Here is a 15,385-nt window from a genome sequence, read left to right as displayed (position 1 = left end):
TGCCCGGGTATGTCCTGTACACAAAAAGCAGGACAAGTCCAACCCAGTCAATTACAGCCCCATCAGCCCACTCTCAATCATCAGTAAAGTGATGGAAGGTGTCATCGACAGTGCCATCAAGTGGCACTTGCTTAGCAATAACCTGCTCAGTGACGCTCAGTTTGGGTTCTGCCAGGGCCACTCAGCTCCTGACCTCATTACAGCCTTGGTTCTAACATGGACAAAAGAGCTGAACTCAAGAGGTGAGGTGAGAGTGACTGCCCTTGACATCAAGGCAGCATTTGACCGAGTATGGCATCAAGGAGCCCTAGCAAAACTGAGGTCAATGTGAATCAGGGGGAAAACCCTCCACTGGCTGGAGTCATACCTAGCGCAAAGGAAGATGGTTGTGGTTGTTGGAGGTCAATCATCTGAGTTCCAGCACATCACTGCAGGAGTTCCTCAGGGTAGTGTCCTAGGCCCAACCATCTTCAGCTGCTTCATCAATGACCTTCCTTCAATCATAAGGTCATAAGTGGGGATGGTTGCTGATGATTGCACAATGTTCAGAACCATTCGTGACTCCTCAGATACTGAAGCAGTCCATGTAGAAATGCAGCAAGACCTGGACAATATCCAGGCTTGGGCTGATAAGTGGCAAGTAACATTCGCGCCACACAAGTGCCAGGCAATGACCATCTCCAACAAGAGCGAATCTAATCTTGACATTCAAGTGCATTACCATCACTGAATCCCCCACTATCAACATCCTCGGGGCTACCATTGACCAACAAACTGAACTGGAATAGCCATATAAATACCGTGGCTACAAGAGCAGGTCAAAGGCTAGGAATCCTGAGGGGAGTAACTCACCTCTTTACTCCCCAAAGCCTGTCCACCACCTACAAGGCACAAGTCAGGAGTCTGATGGAACACTCTCCACTTGCCTGGATGAGTGCAGCTCCAACAACACTCAAGAAGCTCGACACGATCCAGGATAAAGCAGTCCGCTTGATTGGCACCCCATCTGCAAACATTCACTCCCTCCACCACCGATGCACAGTGGCAGCAGTGTATACCATCTGCAAGATGCACTGCAGCAATGCACCAAGGCTCCTTAGGCAGCACCTTCCAAACCCGTGACCTCTACCAATTAGAAGGACAAGGGCAGCAAATACATGGGAACACCACCGCCTGCAAGTTCCCCTCCAAGTCACACACCATCCTGACTTGGAACTATATCGCCGTTCCTTCACTGTAGCTGGGTCAAAATCCTGGAACTCCCTTGCTAACAGCACTGTGGGTGTACCTACCCCACATGGACTGCAGGTTTCAAGAAGGCAGCTCACCACCACCTTCTCAAGGGCAATTAGGGATGGGCAATAAATGCTGGCCCGGCCAGCGATGCCCACATCCCATGAATGAATTAAAAAAAAACTCAATAGCTTTATATAGTTATTTCTTGCTTATCTTTTCATTCTTTCATCTGAGTAATGCCATGGGAGATCTATAAGTAGAAATATAAAAAAAACATGCAAGATAATACTGTGCAAAAAAAATATTGTTAATAAACTACAAAAACTTTTTATTCTAAAAATGTCAAACCAAGATCCCTTTCCTTGTTCCAACAGTTCAAGTGGGCAGTGAAGATTCATTGTCATTATTCCACCAATAGCATCAAAATAATATTAACAGGCCATTTATTTCATTGCTGTTTGTGGGTTCTCGCTGTGCACTAATTGGCTGTTGTGATTGCCTGGATAGCAGTCATTGCATTTCAAAGTTATTATTGCATGTTAAGCACTTTGAGACTGTTCTTAGCGATGTGATAAGATGCTATATTACAAGAACATAAGAAAAATGATATGACTGAAACATGATCCTTCCATAGACCATTTATGATCTGTTCTATTATGGAGCAAACTCAAACCATTTAATCTCTTGAGCAAAGATTCTGAAAAATTACAGTCTGCCTCTTCAATGGTAAATCAGCAAAGCATCAGAATACCTATCTAATTCTATGCATCCTCAACCTTGTTACGGTATTGTCATGGTTTCAGTAGTTTACAAGTCATGCTCCATACAGCACATTATTTTGCATACTTGCACTTATCCTTATAACCTTCCATCTTGCTACTCACCAGATATTCATCCAGCTATTATTTAAATATGTTTAATTAATACAACATTAAGTCCTGCGGAAAGCTTAAATTAAATTTGTGTTGCCCAGTGGAGTATTCACAAACCAAATTAAGCAATGGGCTTGTACCTATATTATCCATTCCTCCCAGAATTAAAGAAAAACTTGTCACATCTGGTTAGTAAAATCCACTATCACCTGATTTATGGGGCTAGATTTTCCTTTACCTGCTGGAAAAGGAACTTTCACCCATCCATGTGATATTGTCTAATATTTCACGGCTGGGCATCAGTTGATATGCAAGGTGGGTTTTCAGTGGCTTTTCTGAGTGGCTTACCACCAATGGGGCAGAGGGAAATGCAATGTTGCTGCAGCACTTAGAGGTCTACAGCTACTTAAAGGACCAGCAGCATACCAAATTTCTTAAGACTTAAAAATGAATAGCATCAAGTTCCCAGATTCTTGCATGATTCCATGGACATTCTGTTGGCAGAGGTAAGGGCAAAGACAGATTGGCATGTCAGCAGCCAAGGCAGGAGATCCCAGAAGCAACATGTTAGGAGGTAGCTCAAGCAACCAGTGCCAGCTCCACCACTGCATGCAATTCTATACAGTGCTGGAAACAATGTATTTACCTCAAATAAAAACAAGAAATGCTGGAACCACTCAGCAGGTCTGGCAGCATCTGTGGAAAGAGAAGCAGAGTTAACGTTTCGGGTCAGTGACCCTTCATCGGAAACGTTAACTCTGCTTCTCTTTCCACAGATGCTGCCAGACCTGCTGAGTGGTTCCAGCATTTCTTGTTTTTATTTCAGATTTCCAGCATCCGCAGTATTTTGCTTTTATTTTAGTATTTACCTCAAGTCTGGCTAAATAGAGGCCAAACCAGAACCCATGCACACCCTGAAAAAATGCCAGATGCATGACTCACCTATATTCCTACCATTCCATTCCAGTGTAAATGATAAGAGGGTGAATATTTACAAGGTACTTTACAGCCCCACACACACTGCTTTCATCCCATTCCATAGTGCTTTGTTGCAGTGCTCGAGACCAAGAGGTGGCAGCAGTAGACTCAAAAGCCGAGAGATTGTTGTAGTGCCTGAAGTGAACAGACAGCACACCATGAAGTGAGCTACGAATGAACAATACTTCTTAAACAGGAATTTGATGAGCGCGGAATGCAATGGTGATTTTCACTTTGGGCAAGGGCAAAAAACTGACGGTTGTGGATTGACCACTGTTACGACCAGGTGAAAAGGGATCTAAGGGTTCCATCTCAGCCTTTGCCTGGTTTAACCGTAACAGGGTTTAATTTTAGAAACACCGTGTTTTTAGCTCCCCCTCGGTGAATCCTTGTTCACTGCTTCAATTATAAGGCAAAGAAATCAGACAGGTTTCCTTAGATTTAAACAAGAAAGGTAAAAGTTTATTCATCTTCAACTCTAATCCGGTTAACAACTACGAATATGCGACGCGACCACGCTAGCATGCATAAACACACACGCAGATAGAGACAGAGAAAGTAGAAAGAATAAAGGGGAAAAGTTTGAGGCAATATCTGTTAGTTATTTACTGTCCTTTGAGTTCAATGTGGAGTCTTTGGTTGCCAGTAAGTCCTGCTGTTCATTGGGGCCCAGTTCACGCCTCAACTTGTTTCGATGTAAGAAGCTTTTCTCTCTTGAGGTTTACATGTTTTCCGTGGATTCAGTGGCATGGGAGAAAGCGAGAGAGAGACAACGAGGAGAGAGACTTCCTTGTTCCAGCTTCAGTTACAAACTGCCTTATGTTCCTTTGTCTCCTTCAAAACCTGGACAAGCCAGTTAATCATGTGACCAGCTGGTTTAACCAGTCCTGTCTTTTGTGGATTATATCATCCTAGCAGTCCCTGGAATGCACTTCCTTACACCGTCAATGTCTGGTGATCAAAATCCATCTGGGTTCATTGGCCCAGGGAGGAGTTCTTTGTCTCCACAAGCACCGTCTCTTCATATGCAAATATCCTCCAGTCAAAGGTCTGGTGATCTCTTTAACAAGTCATTTCTTCACTCCAGCAACAGCTTAAATTTAATGTTCATATGATGAAATTAATATGCCTCATTTTTGGCAGGTGGGGGTCTGCATGACACCACCCATTAGATGCCCAGCTCAATTTCCCTTTCTTTTGATTTCAATGGAACTGAAAATTGGGCGGGGTGTATAACAAAGGTGAAAAGCAATACATATCCCGTAATTCAGAAATAAAAACAAGAAATGCGGGAAATACTCAGCAGGTCTGGCAGCATCTGTGGAAAGAGAAGCAAAGTTAACGTTTCAGGTCAGTGACCCTTCTTCAGAATGGGTTCTGATGAAGGGTCACGGACCTGAAATGTTAACTCTGCTTCTCTCTCCACAGATGCTGCCAGACCTGCTGAGTATTTCCCGCATTTCTTGTTTTTATTTCAGATTTCCAGCATCCGCAGTATTTTGCTTTTATTCCAGTAGTTCAGAACCACCTTGAAGCTGACTTTCATTTTGGGCATTGGTGTTAAGCTGACAGTTACTGATTGGCTCCTGAGGAATCATAGAATGTTTACAGCACAGATGGAAGCCATTAGGCCCATTGTGTCCGTGCAGGCTTCCTGTAAGAGTAACTCAGCCAGTCCCACTCCCTGTCCTTTCCCTGTAGCCCTGCAAATCCTTTCTCTTCAAAGCCTTATCCAGTTTCCTTTTGAAAGCCCTGATTGTATCTGCTTCTATCGCACTCTTAGGCAGTGCATTCCAGATTCTAACCACTTGCTCCGTAAAAGTGTTTTTGCTCATGTCACTGTTGGTTCTTTTGCCATTCACCTGAAATCGGTGTCCTCTGGTTCTCGACCCTTTCGCCCTATCTGCTCTGTTCAGACCCTGCATGATTTTGAACATTTCCACTGGCAGAAAAAGTCAGGTGCGAGCCCACCGCCGCTGGGCCTGGAAGCCACACTGCAATTGTAAAGTGGCCCAGGCCCGTAATTGGCCAAAGGGGGCTGCTGCCCCTCTGAGGCAGGAAGTCCCTAGGACTGGCAATATGGATGATGCCCCCTCGCCAGAAACAATCAGCTGGGTCCAGGAAGGAGAAGGAAGAAGAGGAGGACAGTGAGGAGGGTAATACACCCCAGCTGCTCACATTGTTGCTCATGATGCCCTTATCGACGCAAGTGCACTGAGGTTGCACCAGTGAACCCATGTCACCAGGAAATGCAACGGCCTCTCTTCCCCCTACCACCGCCCCCCACCACCCATGACACTGACACAAAGCAGTCCTGCAATCAACCAACCAGCCATTTAACATCCGCCATTGGTCTCCATCAATTCATGTCCTCATATTCATCAGCAAACAACTTAGTTTCCTCAGACACCATAAACTGGATTTTTTCTTCATGGAGATGGGATTGGTGGTGAGGCAGGGGCGACTTCTCGAAAGGGGGGAAGGAGGTGCTCCAGTGGGGATGGACTGTGCCATGGGGGGGAACCCTCCATCGGGCACAGGGTGTCCGATTAGGAGGGCCCCCCACAGCCTGCATGGAGGCTGCCAGGTTTTACTAGGCAGCCTTCTGAACTACTGAGCCGCCCGCCCACTTCTGGTAATACAACACACTAATGTAGTAGTACACCAGCGGTGGCAAGCAATTAATTGGCCACTTAAGTGCCTTAATTGGATTGGGGCGGGCGGGCCATTTGTGACCTTCCCTGCCGCTGGTAAAATTGCAATGTGCATAGGAAGATGACGGGAATGGCACCCCCTGCCTCCCACTTAATTTTACGCCCCATTCCACCTCCAACCTCCAACCCGCTCCTGTCGGGGTGGGGTGGGGGGGTGGGCATAAAATTCCAACCATAGTTTTATCAAGGTTCATCATATTTTCTTGCTTTTGTACTCTCTGCCTCTATTTACAAAGCCCAGGATCCCATATGCCTTTTTAACCACTGTTTCAACGTGCCCGGCCATTTTCATCGATTTGTGCACATATACCCTCAGGTCTCTCTGTTCCTGCTCAGGAGGCTCAAGATGTCATGTCAGGTGGTGACAGACATCTGCAGCCTCCTAGAAGAAGACATTCTGCCTGCTGGACTGGGTGGCCACACATTACTAGTGTCTGTCAAAGTCACCACTCTCCTCAACTTTTTTGCCTCTGGATCCATCCAGGGCTCTGCGCAGACATATCCAGGATCTCCCAGTCTGCTGCATGCAAATGCATAAGGCAGGTGACTGATGACTTGTTAGTCAGGGTCAGCAATTGTGTTAACTTTTCCACCAATGATGCCAATCAGAATGAACGGGCATTTGGCTTTGCGATGCTGGCTAGCTTCTCACAGGTGCAGGGAGGCATCAAATACACACAAGGCAATTAAAGCACCCCAGAACAACCAGGAGGATTTGTCAACCACAAGGGCATCCTCTCCATCAATGTGCAGCTGGTGTACAACCACATAAAGATCTTTATGCAGGTGTGCACAAGATTCCCGGGCAGCTTCCATGATGCTTTCATCCTGCAGCAGTCCACCCTCTCTGATCTCTTCACACCTGCACAGACTTAAGGGGTAGCTGCTAAGCGACAGGGGATATCCACTGCAAATGTGGCTCGTAACACCCATCAAAACCCCAACCACTTGAAGCCCAAAAACATAAAATGAATTCCACATCGCCATCAGATTGAGCAGGCTAGCAGCATGCTAAAGATACACTTTAGGTGCCTGGACAGGTCTGGAAGAGCCCTACAGTAGGCACCAACCGGGATCTCCAGAATGCTGGTGGTTTGCTGTGCTCTGCCACAACATTGCTCAACAGCAAAACCTTGGACCTGCAGGAAGAACAAGAGCTCAGATTATCCGGGGAAGAAGAGGAGGACAGTGAGGAGGGTAATGCACCCCAGCTGCTCACATTGCTGCTCATGATGCCCTTATTGATGCAAGTGCACTTAGGTTGCACTAGTGAACCCATGTCACCAGAAAATGCAATGGCCACTCTTCCCCTGACCACCCCACCCCCCCACTCCTACCCCCACCACCCATGACACTGACACAAAGCAGTCCTGCAACCAACCAACCACCCATTTAACATCCCCCATTGGTCTCCATCAATTCATATCCTCACATTCATCATCAAACAACTTAGTTTACTCAGACACCTAGGGCTGGATTTTTTCTTCATGGAAATGGGATTGGTGGCGGGTGTGAGGGGGTGGGCGATGGTAAAATAGGTGAGAGTCACATTGGAATGGCTCTCCAACACACTCCTGTCTCCTTGGGACTTTCCCAGGATGGGGTGGGAACCAGGTCAGCTGCCCACTCCATGGAGGTGGGCAGCCAATTAGTCCAATTTAGGCCCCATTTATGGGCCATTTTGAGCCGGCACTGGCATTTTACTGACATTGAATGGTCTCCCACCATTGTTGGAGGCCACAGGGTCAATTGAGGTGGCCTCCCGGTGTCAGGCCCGGGGGCCAATTGAGCCGGAGACTCCATGCCATAATGATGGGGCCCCGAGGATAAAAGGCCACAGCTCTGACTGTGAATAGGCCCGAAGCGGGGTTTCCCCTCCAGCCTGATGGCCGCAACAGCTTTGGGCCTTTAATTTATAACTCAAATGCAGGCAACCGAGGGCGCCTCCATGTTGAGGCATCCTGACATTCACCTGCCTGCCTCGGCAGCGCTTATCTCTCCCAGTGGGGCTGCCAACCTCACATTCCTGCAAGCCTTAAGATTGGGCCTCCAGCTTTGGAAACCCACCTGCCATCCTTACTAGGACAGCAATTGCAGAGACGGCCAATTAGGAGGCCATCTCCCGGAAGGTGGTGCCAAAGGGCACACTAACATATGAGTGGGCTCAGGACCCTCATATAGTCCAGACGCCCACCGTAAAACCCAGCCCAACACATGTACTTTGTGTAACTATAAATTTTTATTCTTTTTCTACTAATCCTACATGGTACAACCCCTGTAACATCAGCAAAAGTAGAGGCAGGCTGCTCAGATCCCTGCTCTGACTGCTGAGATACTCTTGGCTGACATTCTCTGGATTTTGGAACTTGTGAGGACCCTGCCAAAGACTGCTCCACCTGCACCTGTGCAGGGCAGACTCGAACATTGGGAAATGAGGCAGAATGTGGGCTACTGTCTGAGAGATGGGTGAGGAATGAAACGCTTTGAGTCGAGTCCCCACTTCCATGACCCCATTCACCATCATCTCTCTCTCGTGGCCCATCCACATTTCACTGCTACTAGTGGGCTGGAGAAAACTTTGGCGCAGATCAGTGCGGCCCGTAAGGCCATGGCTAAGGTACCTGTCAACATAATTTAAGGTGGAAAACATGTTGGCATCCAGAGTCTGGATGGTGATGTTGGAGGAGACAAGGAGTGATTTGATTGGAGCATATGAATCTCCATGGCACTGGCCACTCTATCCATAGGAGAACACATCATCTCAGTGCCCTGCTACATCATTCCCCTCATACTTGAGGTGGCCTCCTCCAACCTCTGCAAACATGGTAAGTCCACCTTGAAGGCCTGTCAGTCCATCACACACTGTCTGGTGCTGCTCAATGATTCTCCTTTTCATCAATGCCTCCTGAGGTACAGCATCTGTGTTCAGCTGTGCAGAACTTGGAGAGGCTGGCCTAGACTCTCCACTGCTGTCCCTGTCTCCACTATCTGCCCTTGCTCACTTATGAAGTGAAAGCCCAACTATCTACTTAACTGGCCTCACAGGAGTGTGGAATATCTGAGCTGGTACGTGGTCTTAATGATTCCTGTGACGATGATCCTCAGAAAGACCCAGCTCCTTTGGGGAATCATCATCAGTAAACTCCACCAACTGACGCTACATGCATCAAGGCCCTGTGGGGGCTTAAAGACATGAAATAGTCCTGGCATGTTAAGATTATGTTACAAGTTATCATTATGAAGATGACCATATTTCATTCATGTGGCCCATCATTCACCAACAGCCAGGGATGCCAAAGTTTCACCAATCTCCAGTGCCTCCTCCTCTGCGCTTGTCAGGTGTGAGATGTTTGGAGGGTCCCTCCAGTTCTGTCCCTCCTCCTGGTGATTTGTGCAAGGCGGGAAAGAAGAGATATATAAGTGACTAATGACATGTGTTCACTCAATAGATGGGATGCATTTGGTGATGGAGAGATTTGGTATGAGGGAGAGGCATGACATTGCGTAAGGATGAGGGAGAGTGCAGTGATGGATGGACAGATGGGGATGTGAAAAGGTACACAGAAAGAAGGATGGGTATACCAATAAGGTAAGTAAGTGTGAGGAGTGATGTGCTGGAGCAGGCTTGAGAAGGCAGGGTGAGGAGGTTGGGATAATGCACACAGCAGGATGTAAATGAATGTGCCATTGTACTCACCTTTCCTGACGTGCTTAGACAATTAAAGCACTTTCTGCATTGAATCCTGCAGTGTCGCACCATGCCCCTGCTGATTACCTCCTCCACCACCTCCAATCACACCTTCTTGGTGTCCTCCTGTTGGTAGGACCCTTCACAGTCCCCAGCAGCACATCCAGGAAGGCATCTCTAAAATGAGGCGCAGCCTTTTCTCATGTGGAATCCATTCTGCTACATGCTTCCTTTTTCTCCCCAACTCCAAATTCCTCGAAGTTGCATGTTTTAACTCCATTTAACTCCTGGAGTTGAGATTGTGCCATGGTAGTTCATATCACACCCACTGCTGCTGACTGGATGGGAAACTCGGAAGTAAAATTATAATGAAGTGACTGAATTAAAAAGCCACCTGACAGAGGTGCCACACTTACTTCTGGGTTACCTTTGCGCTATTGGATCCCCTGCTCCCAGAGCGTCGGTGGAGTTAAAACAGTCTGAGTAATGGCTACGAGCTTAAACTCATTTATCTCTATTTGTGCATCTATTCATCTATCTTGTTACAAATATTTTGTGCATTCAGATATAGCACCTTTCATTTTATCTGTGACTTTAGTCACCAATGCCCTATTACCTTTGTTATACTTGCTGTCCCTTCCTGACAGACAGACTTGCATTTATGTATCACCTTTCACAGCACAGGACATCCCAAAGTGTTTTACAGCCAATGAAGTCGTCACTGTTGTAATGTAAGAAACATGGCAGTCAATTTGTACACAGCAAAGTCCCACATTCAGCAATGTGATATTGATCAGATAATCTCTGCTTTAGATTTCTAAATTTCCCCTTACTTGAAACCTCCATGCCCACCCACCCACTCCCAAATTATTACTTTAAAGCCCTATCTACTGCTCTATTTATATGATTCTCCAGGTCACTGGTCCACACTAATAGAACAGCTCCCTCTTTCACCAGTACTGGTGAGAGTGCCCCCATGAATTGAAAACCCTACCTCCCAAACCACTTTTTCAGCCATGCTATTAACCCTCTAATCTGTTTGTCCCTATGCCAATTTTCACTTGGCTCAGGTAGTAATTCAGAGATTATTATCTTTAAGGTTCTGCTTTTTAATTTTGACCCTAGCCCCTCAAAATTCCTCAGCAGGGCCTCAATCCTCATTCCACCTATGTAGTTGGTTCCTATGTGGAGCACGACAACTGGATCCTCCCCTTCTCACTCCAAGTTCATCTCCAACTGCGAGAAGACTCCTTAACCAGACAACACAGCCCTTCTGATGAAAGGTCACAAAGATCTGAAACGTTAACTTTGTTTTTCTCTCCACAGATGCTGCCTGACCTGCTGCATATTTCCAGCATTCTCTGTTTTGGTTACAGCCTTCAGAAGTTCCGGTCATGGCTGCAGAGAATAGTACTTATTCCCCTAACTACATCCAGTACTGCTTCCACATTCCTTATCCCTTCCTCCACTTGAATGGCCTCATGTACCATGGTGCTGTGGTCAATTTGCCCATCCTGATTGCAGTCTTTGTTCTCACCCACACATGGTGGCAAGTACCTCCCCGCAAGGGCCCCAATCACCCCCTCCCAGGCCTCCAACTTCCATCCCTCCCAGGTTTCCGATTCACCTCAGGCCTCTGACCACCCCCCACCCCCCCCAACACAGGCCTTTGATCTCCCCCTAGCACCAGGCCTTTGACACCGTCCCCCAGGCCAAGGCCAAAGGCTGAGTCTCCTTCACCACTGCATTTGATACATGTGACTCATTCCTGTTTTGAGTTAGTAATGTTGGGGAATTAATGAGCCCAGTTCAGTCACTCATTTCTGCCTTGTATTGTTCCTACTGGTTCACCTATGCTTCAAACTCTCCTGTTAATGTGAAGGGAGAAGGGGAATTTTAACCCCCCCCAAAATGGTCACGTTTTAGTCAGGTTGGGGAGGTTAAAGTGTTACTCAAACCTGCCCACTTCTGGTTTTAATGGGGTGGGGGTGTGGGCAACCAATCTGCGCAGAGGGGGTTTGGCATTTTGACTATTATAATGAGGCTGTAAGATTGGACAGCTTCTCCATGAGGCCTCTGACTTACCCCCACCACCGCAGCACCCCCCCCCCACCCCCCGGAGGACTCCGACTCCCCCCTCCCCCCAGCGTCTGATCTGCCCCCCACATCAAAACCTCTGTCCTCACCTCTCCAGGCTTCCAACCCAGCCTTGAAACCACCTCCCCACCCAAATCCTCCAATCTCTGCCCCCAAGACCTCCGACTGAGATTGACCCCTCTGGGTCTGGAACAAGAATGACAGCAGGTTGCCTTTGCAAGGGTTTCAAGTATTGGGATCGACTAAAATATGCACAATGCTCAGATTCATTAAAAATGCATAAAAAATATACTCACCTCAAAGCTCACTGAACCATTGTGGTCTGTGTCGAAGGCATTAAACAGAAAGTGTGCATATGTGGATGCATCTGGAATGAAAAGAAAACTTTCTCAACAACCCAGTTAGAACATATTAAATGCTATAAAACTTCCAATTGCAATTATTTTACTTCATCAAATTTGATGCCAAAGTGAATTGACACAATATTGGACCTATAAAATAAAGGAGAAATTAAAACAAAGAGAACCATGACTGTCTAGTCTCCTGCATATTTTCAATTTCATGTTGCAAAATAAATCAACCTTCGAACTCATCACATTTTTGGTCAGTGACATTTTCATTATCACTCTATTAAATGTTGTCAAGAGCTATTAACTACAGACAGAATGCTTTCTTGAGTTGATGGATATTATAATGTGCCAACAAAATAATGAATTGTCCATCACATAGAGACGCTGCTCTGTGTTAGTTACAGGCGTTGCTAAAACAAGGCTGGTCTACAATTTTTGGGAAAATCTGGGAAACTTTAATAGTCTGCGGCTGTTCTTACTGTTAACTATCAGTTAGCTGAAATTCCTAAAGGGTTGCAGTGGTCTGGGAATTACCATGGGGCTACGTAAGGGGCAGAAACTCCATCTGACCCTTATTTGGGGACTGGTGGGGCTGAGGATGAAGACTCCCAATACTGGAAGCCCTGGTGCCGAGGGTGACCAATTCAGATTGAACTTATCTCCTGGAGGTTTGATCATGTGGCAAAAGATTATGTGATGTCAGAACAGATGACATGTGATCACATAACGCTTGCCTTTAATTTGTAACTTTCTCTATGTGATGGACAATTCATTATTTTGTTGGCACATTATAATATCCATCAACTCAAGAAAATATTCTAAACACTTCTCTCTAACTGTGTTCTATCTGAGAAGAAATCCTTGGACTTTGCTTCTCTGGCTGAAAAATCCAGCTCTGTGGCACTGCCGGAGCTGGCGCTATGGAAGCTGGAGACCTTCGAATGGGATGTGCAGTATGTTCAGTCACATCGAGCATTGGAAGCTTCCCAACTGGCCAGATTGTGACATCAAAACAGCTGTATTAGCCAATTTGGCACATGTATTCCAAACTTAGACCGTGCATATCCACTGAATGCTTTGGCTTGTCAGTCTAAGCTGGGCATGCATTCAGCTGCAACAGGCACCTCCCCGCACTGGTGCGATTTAAGAGGCCAGCCATCAACTTTCAGGTGAGGTAATCTTGAATAATTTCTGCTATTGAAAAGTATGTGGAAGTGCTGTGGAGTATTTTTGGAGGTGTTGTGGTGAGTTGCTGGATTTGGCAGGGAGTGTTACTTCAATCTCACAGAGGCCAGAGGATTTGGTGACCCTGTCCACACAAAGGCTGCAACAGGTATGGGGGACTACAGTTACAGAGCCTTTGGGGCTGCAGAGATGGGAAACGTGCGGAGGGAAGAGGAAAAGGAGGAGGCAGCAAGGAGGCATCCAGGACACTTTTGTTCTGGACAAGCTGGCCTTGAGCATCAACTCAGACTCCAGTTCCCTTAAGATGGCATCCCATTACCACCATTGCTCCACTATACCCCACTTTCCCATTCATCTGTGACGTTACATCACAGCGTCCTTTTGGCCATAAAAGTCACAAATAAAACCCTTGCCATAGCATCTTTATCAAACAACACATCCAATGATACAAGCAAAAATGAATTATTCACCCTTGTGCATTCCCGGAGAGCCTATCTTGCAGGTGCCATTGCTTGGCCGAGTGCTCCTACGCACGCAGTGCTTGCCCATTGGCTGCAGCATGGTTAGTGAAAGATTGCTGACTTTCAGTGGAAGAGACTGCAGGTGGTCTTGCAGGACAACTTCAAGCAGCTCTGGGCCTTGAGCTCTGGACTGCACCATCTCAGCATGTGCAATAGCAGTCTGAGCCAGGTGGCTGAGAGCAGCAATAAGGACACTGACAGAGTGACAGTGGTGGGAGCACAATTGCTGTCATCCTGAGAGAGGACAGCAGGTTCCTACTCCATGGGGACACTGCCCTCTCGCCTGAAACATGCTTCAGAAATCCTAGTAATCTGTTGGAGGAGATGCCCCTTTGAACACTGAGGTCCAAAGCCAAGATGACAGCAGTCTGAGACTCCATTGCACCATGCATGGATCTCATGAATTCTGTCTCAGCTTCCACTGCAGCACCGAGACACTGGGTGGCTTCTGTCTGTGCTGCAATGGAAGCTGAGATAGTGGCCATCAGACACTCCATCATGGGTCATTACCAATGCTGCCATGGAGTTGGCCATCACTTCCACGGTAGAAAGGATGAGCTCCAAGCCATGTTGGAGCAAGACTCCTCCGTGTTCCTTGACAGCAACAGGAGGCTGTCTGGCAGGACTAGCATCTAGAACCTAGCATCTTGGTGTGTATTTTCATCAACATTCTCCTGCCTGCAGTCCCATCAAAGTCCTCAACTGAGTCCCCTGCAGCATAACTTGTCTGCAGCCTCACCCTCTGATGAGTTGGCATACAAACACATGTGGAGCATCAGGGAGGCTGAGTTTCCTGGATCATACCTTCCAGGAGGTGGGCACCATACAGGCAGTGAGAGTTCAGGATAACAGATGGGTGGCCATCCGGAAGAGTAGGAAGAGGCAGGAGGTGCAGGAATCTTCGGGGTGTGTGCCATTCTCAAACTGGAGACTGCTGGGAGTGATGACACTTTGAAGGAGGGCAGTCCAGACCATGGCACCAATGGACAAGGGACTGCACAGGAGGGAACAGCAAAGAGAAAAAAGCAGTCATTATAGAAGATTCCATAATTAGAAAGACAGACAGGCGATTCTGGAACCGCCATTGTGAGTCCCGCATGGTGTGTTGCCTCCCGGGTGACAAGGTAAAGGGCACCATGGAGAATATTCATCAGAAGGAAGGGAGTGAGCCAGAATTTGTGGTACACATCAGAACCAATGACATAGCGAGTACAGGTTTTGAGGGCCTATGGTCAGATTTTCAAGAGCTAGGGAGGAAGTTAAAGAGTAGGACCTCGAAGGTAGTAATCTCTGGATTACTCCCAGTACCACATGGTTGCGGGAATAAAAATAGGAAGATAGGGAGGATCAATGCGTGATTTGAAGCCTGGTGCAGGAGGGAGGGCTTCAGATTCTTGGGGCATTGGGACCAGTTCTGGGCATGAGGCACCTATTCAAAAGGTATGGGTTGCACCTCAACAGAACTGGGACCAATGTCCTCGCAGGGAGGTTCACTAGTGTGGTTGAGGAGGGTTTAAACTAAATTTGCAGGCAGATGGGCACCAGCATATAGAAGCAGAAAGGAGGAATGACTTGCAAAAAGGAGTCAGAGTGCTGGATAGTACTAGAGAAGGGTTAGATAGGAGCAGATAAGAAGGACTATGAGAAATTCAAAGACAGGTTTGGAATGTTTCATGCAAATTCGCAAAGTGTGGTGAATAAGATTGCTGAGCTACAAGCACAAATAGCCCTGTGAGAATATGAT

The 15,385-nt window shown here is 46.9% G+C and overlaps 1 protein-coding gene across 2 annotated transcripts in view; it reads right to left on the bottom strand.

The window, feature by feature from the left end:
* Nucleotides 1-15,385, bottom strand: part of LOC137372972 (Kv channel-interacting protein 4) — a 419,817-nt gene that overhangs the window by 22,746 nt on the left and 381,686 nt on the right. For both annotated transcript variants that reach the window (XM_068037555.1, XM_068037561.1), the window contains exon 4: nucleotides 11,882-11,952. In XM_068037555.1, the coding sequence (XP_067893656.1) occupies nucleotides 11,882-11,952 (71 nt within the window). The remainder of the gene's footprint in view (nucleotides 1-11,881; nucleotides 11,953-15,385) is intronic.

This window comes from Heterodontus francisci, chromosome 1 (genome assembly GCF_036365525.1).
Source record: "Heterodontus francisci isolate sHetFra1 chromosome 1, sHetFra1.hap1, whole genome shotgun sequence".
Lineage (NCBI taxonomy): Eukaryota > Metazoa > Chordata > Chondrichthyes > Heterodontiformes > Heterodontidae > Heterodontus > Heterodontus francisci.
The sequence above is the reverse complement of the archived record's forward strand: the minus strand, read 5'-3'. Positions and strand labels throughout refer to the sequence as shown.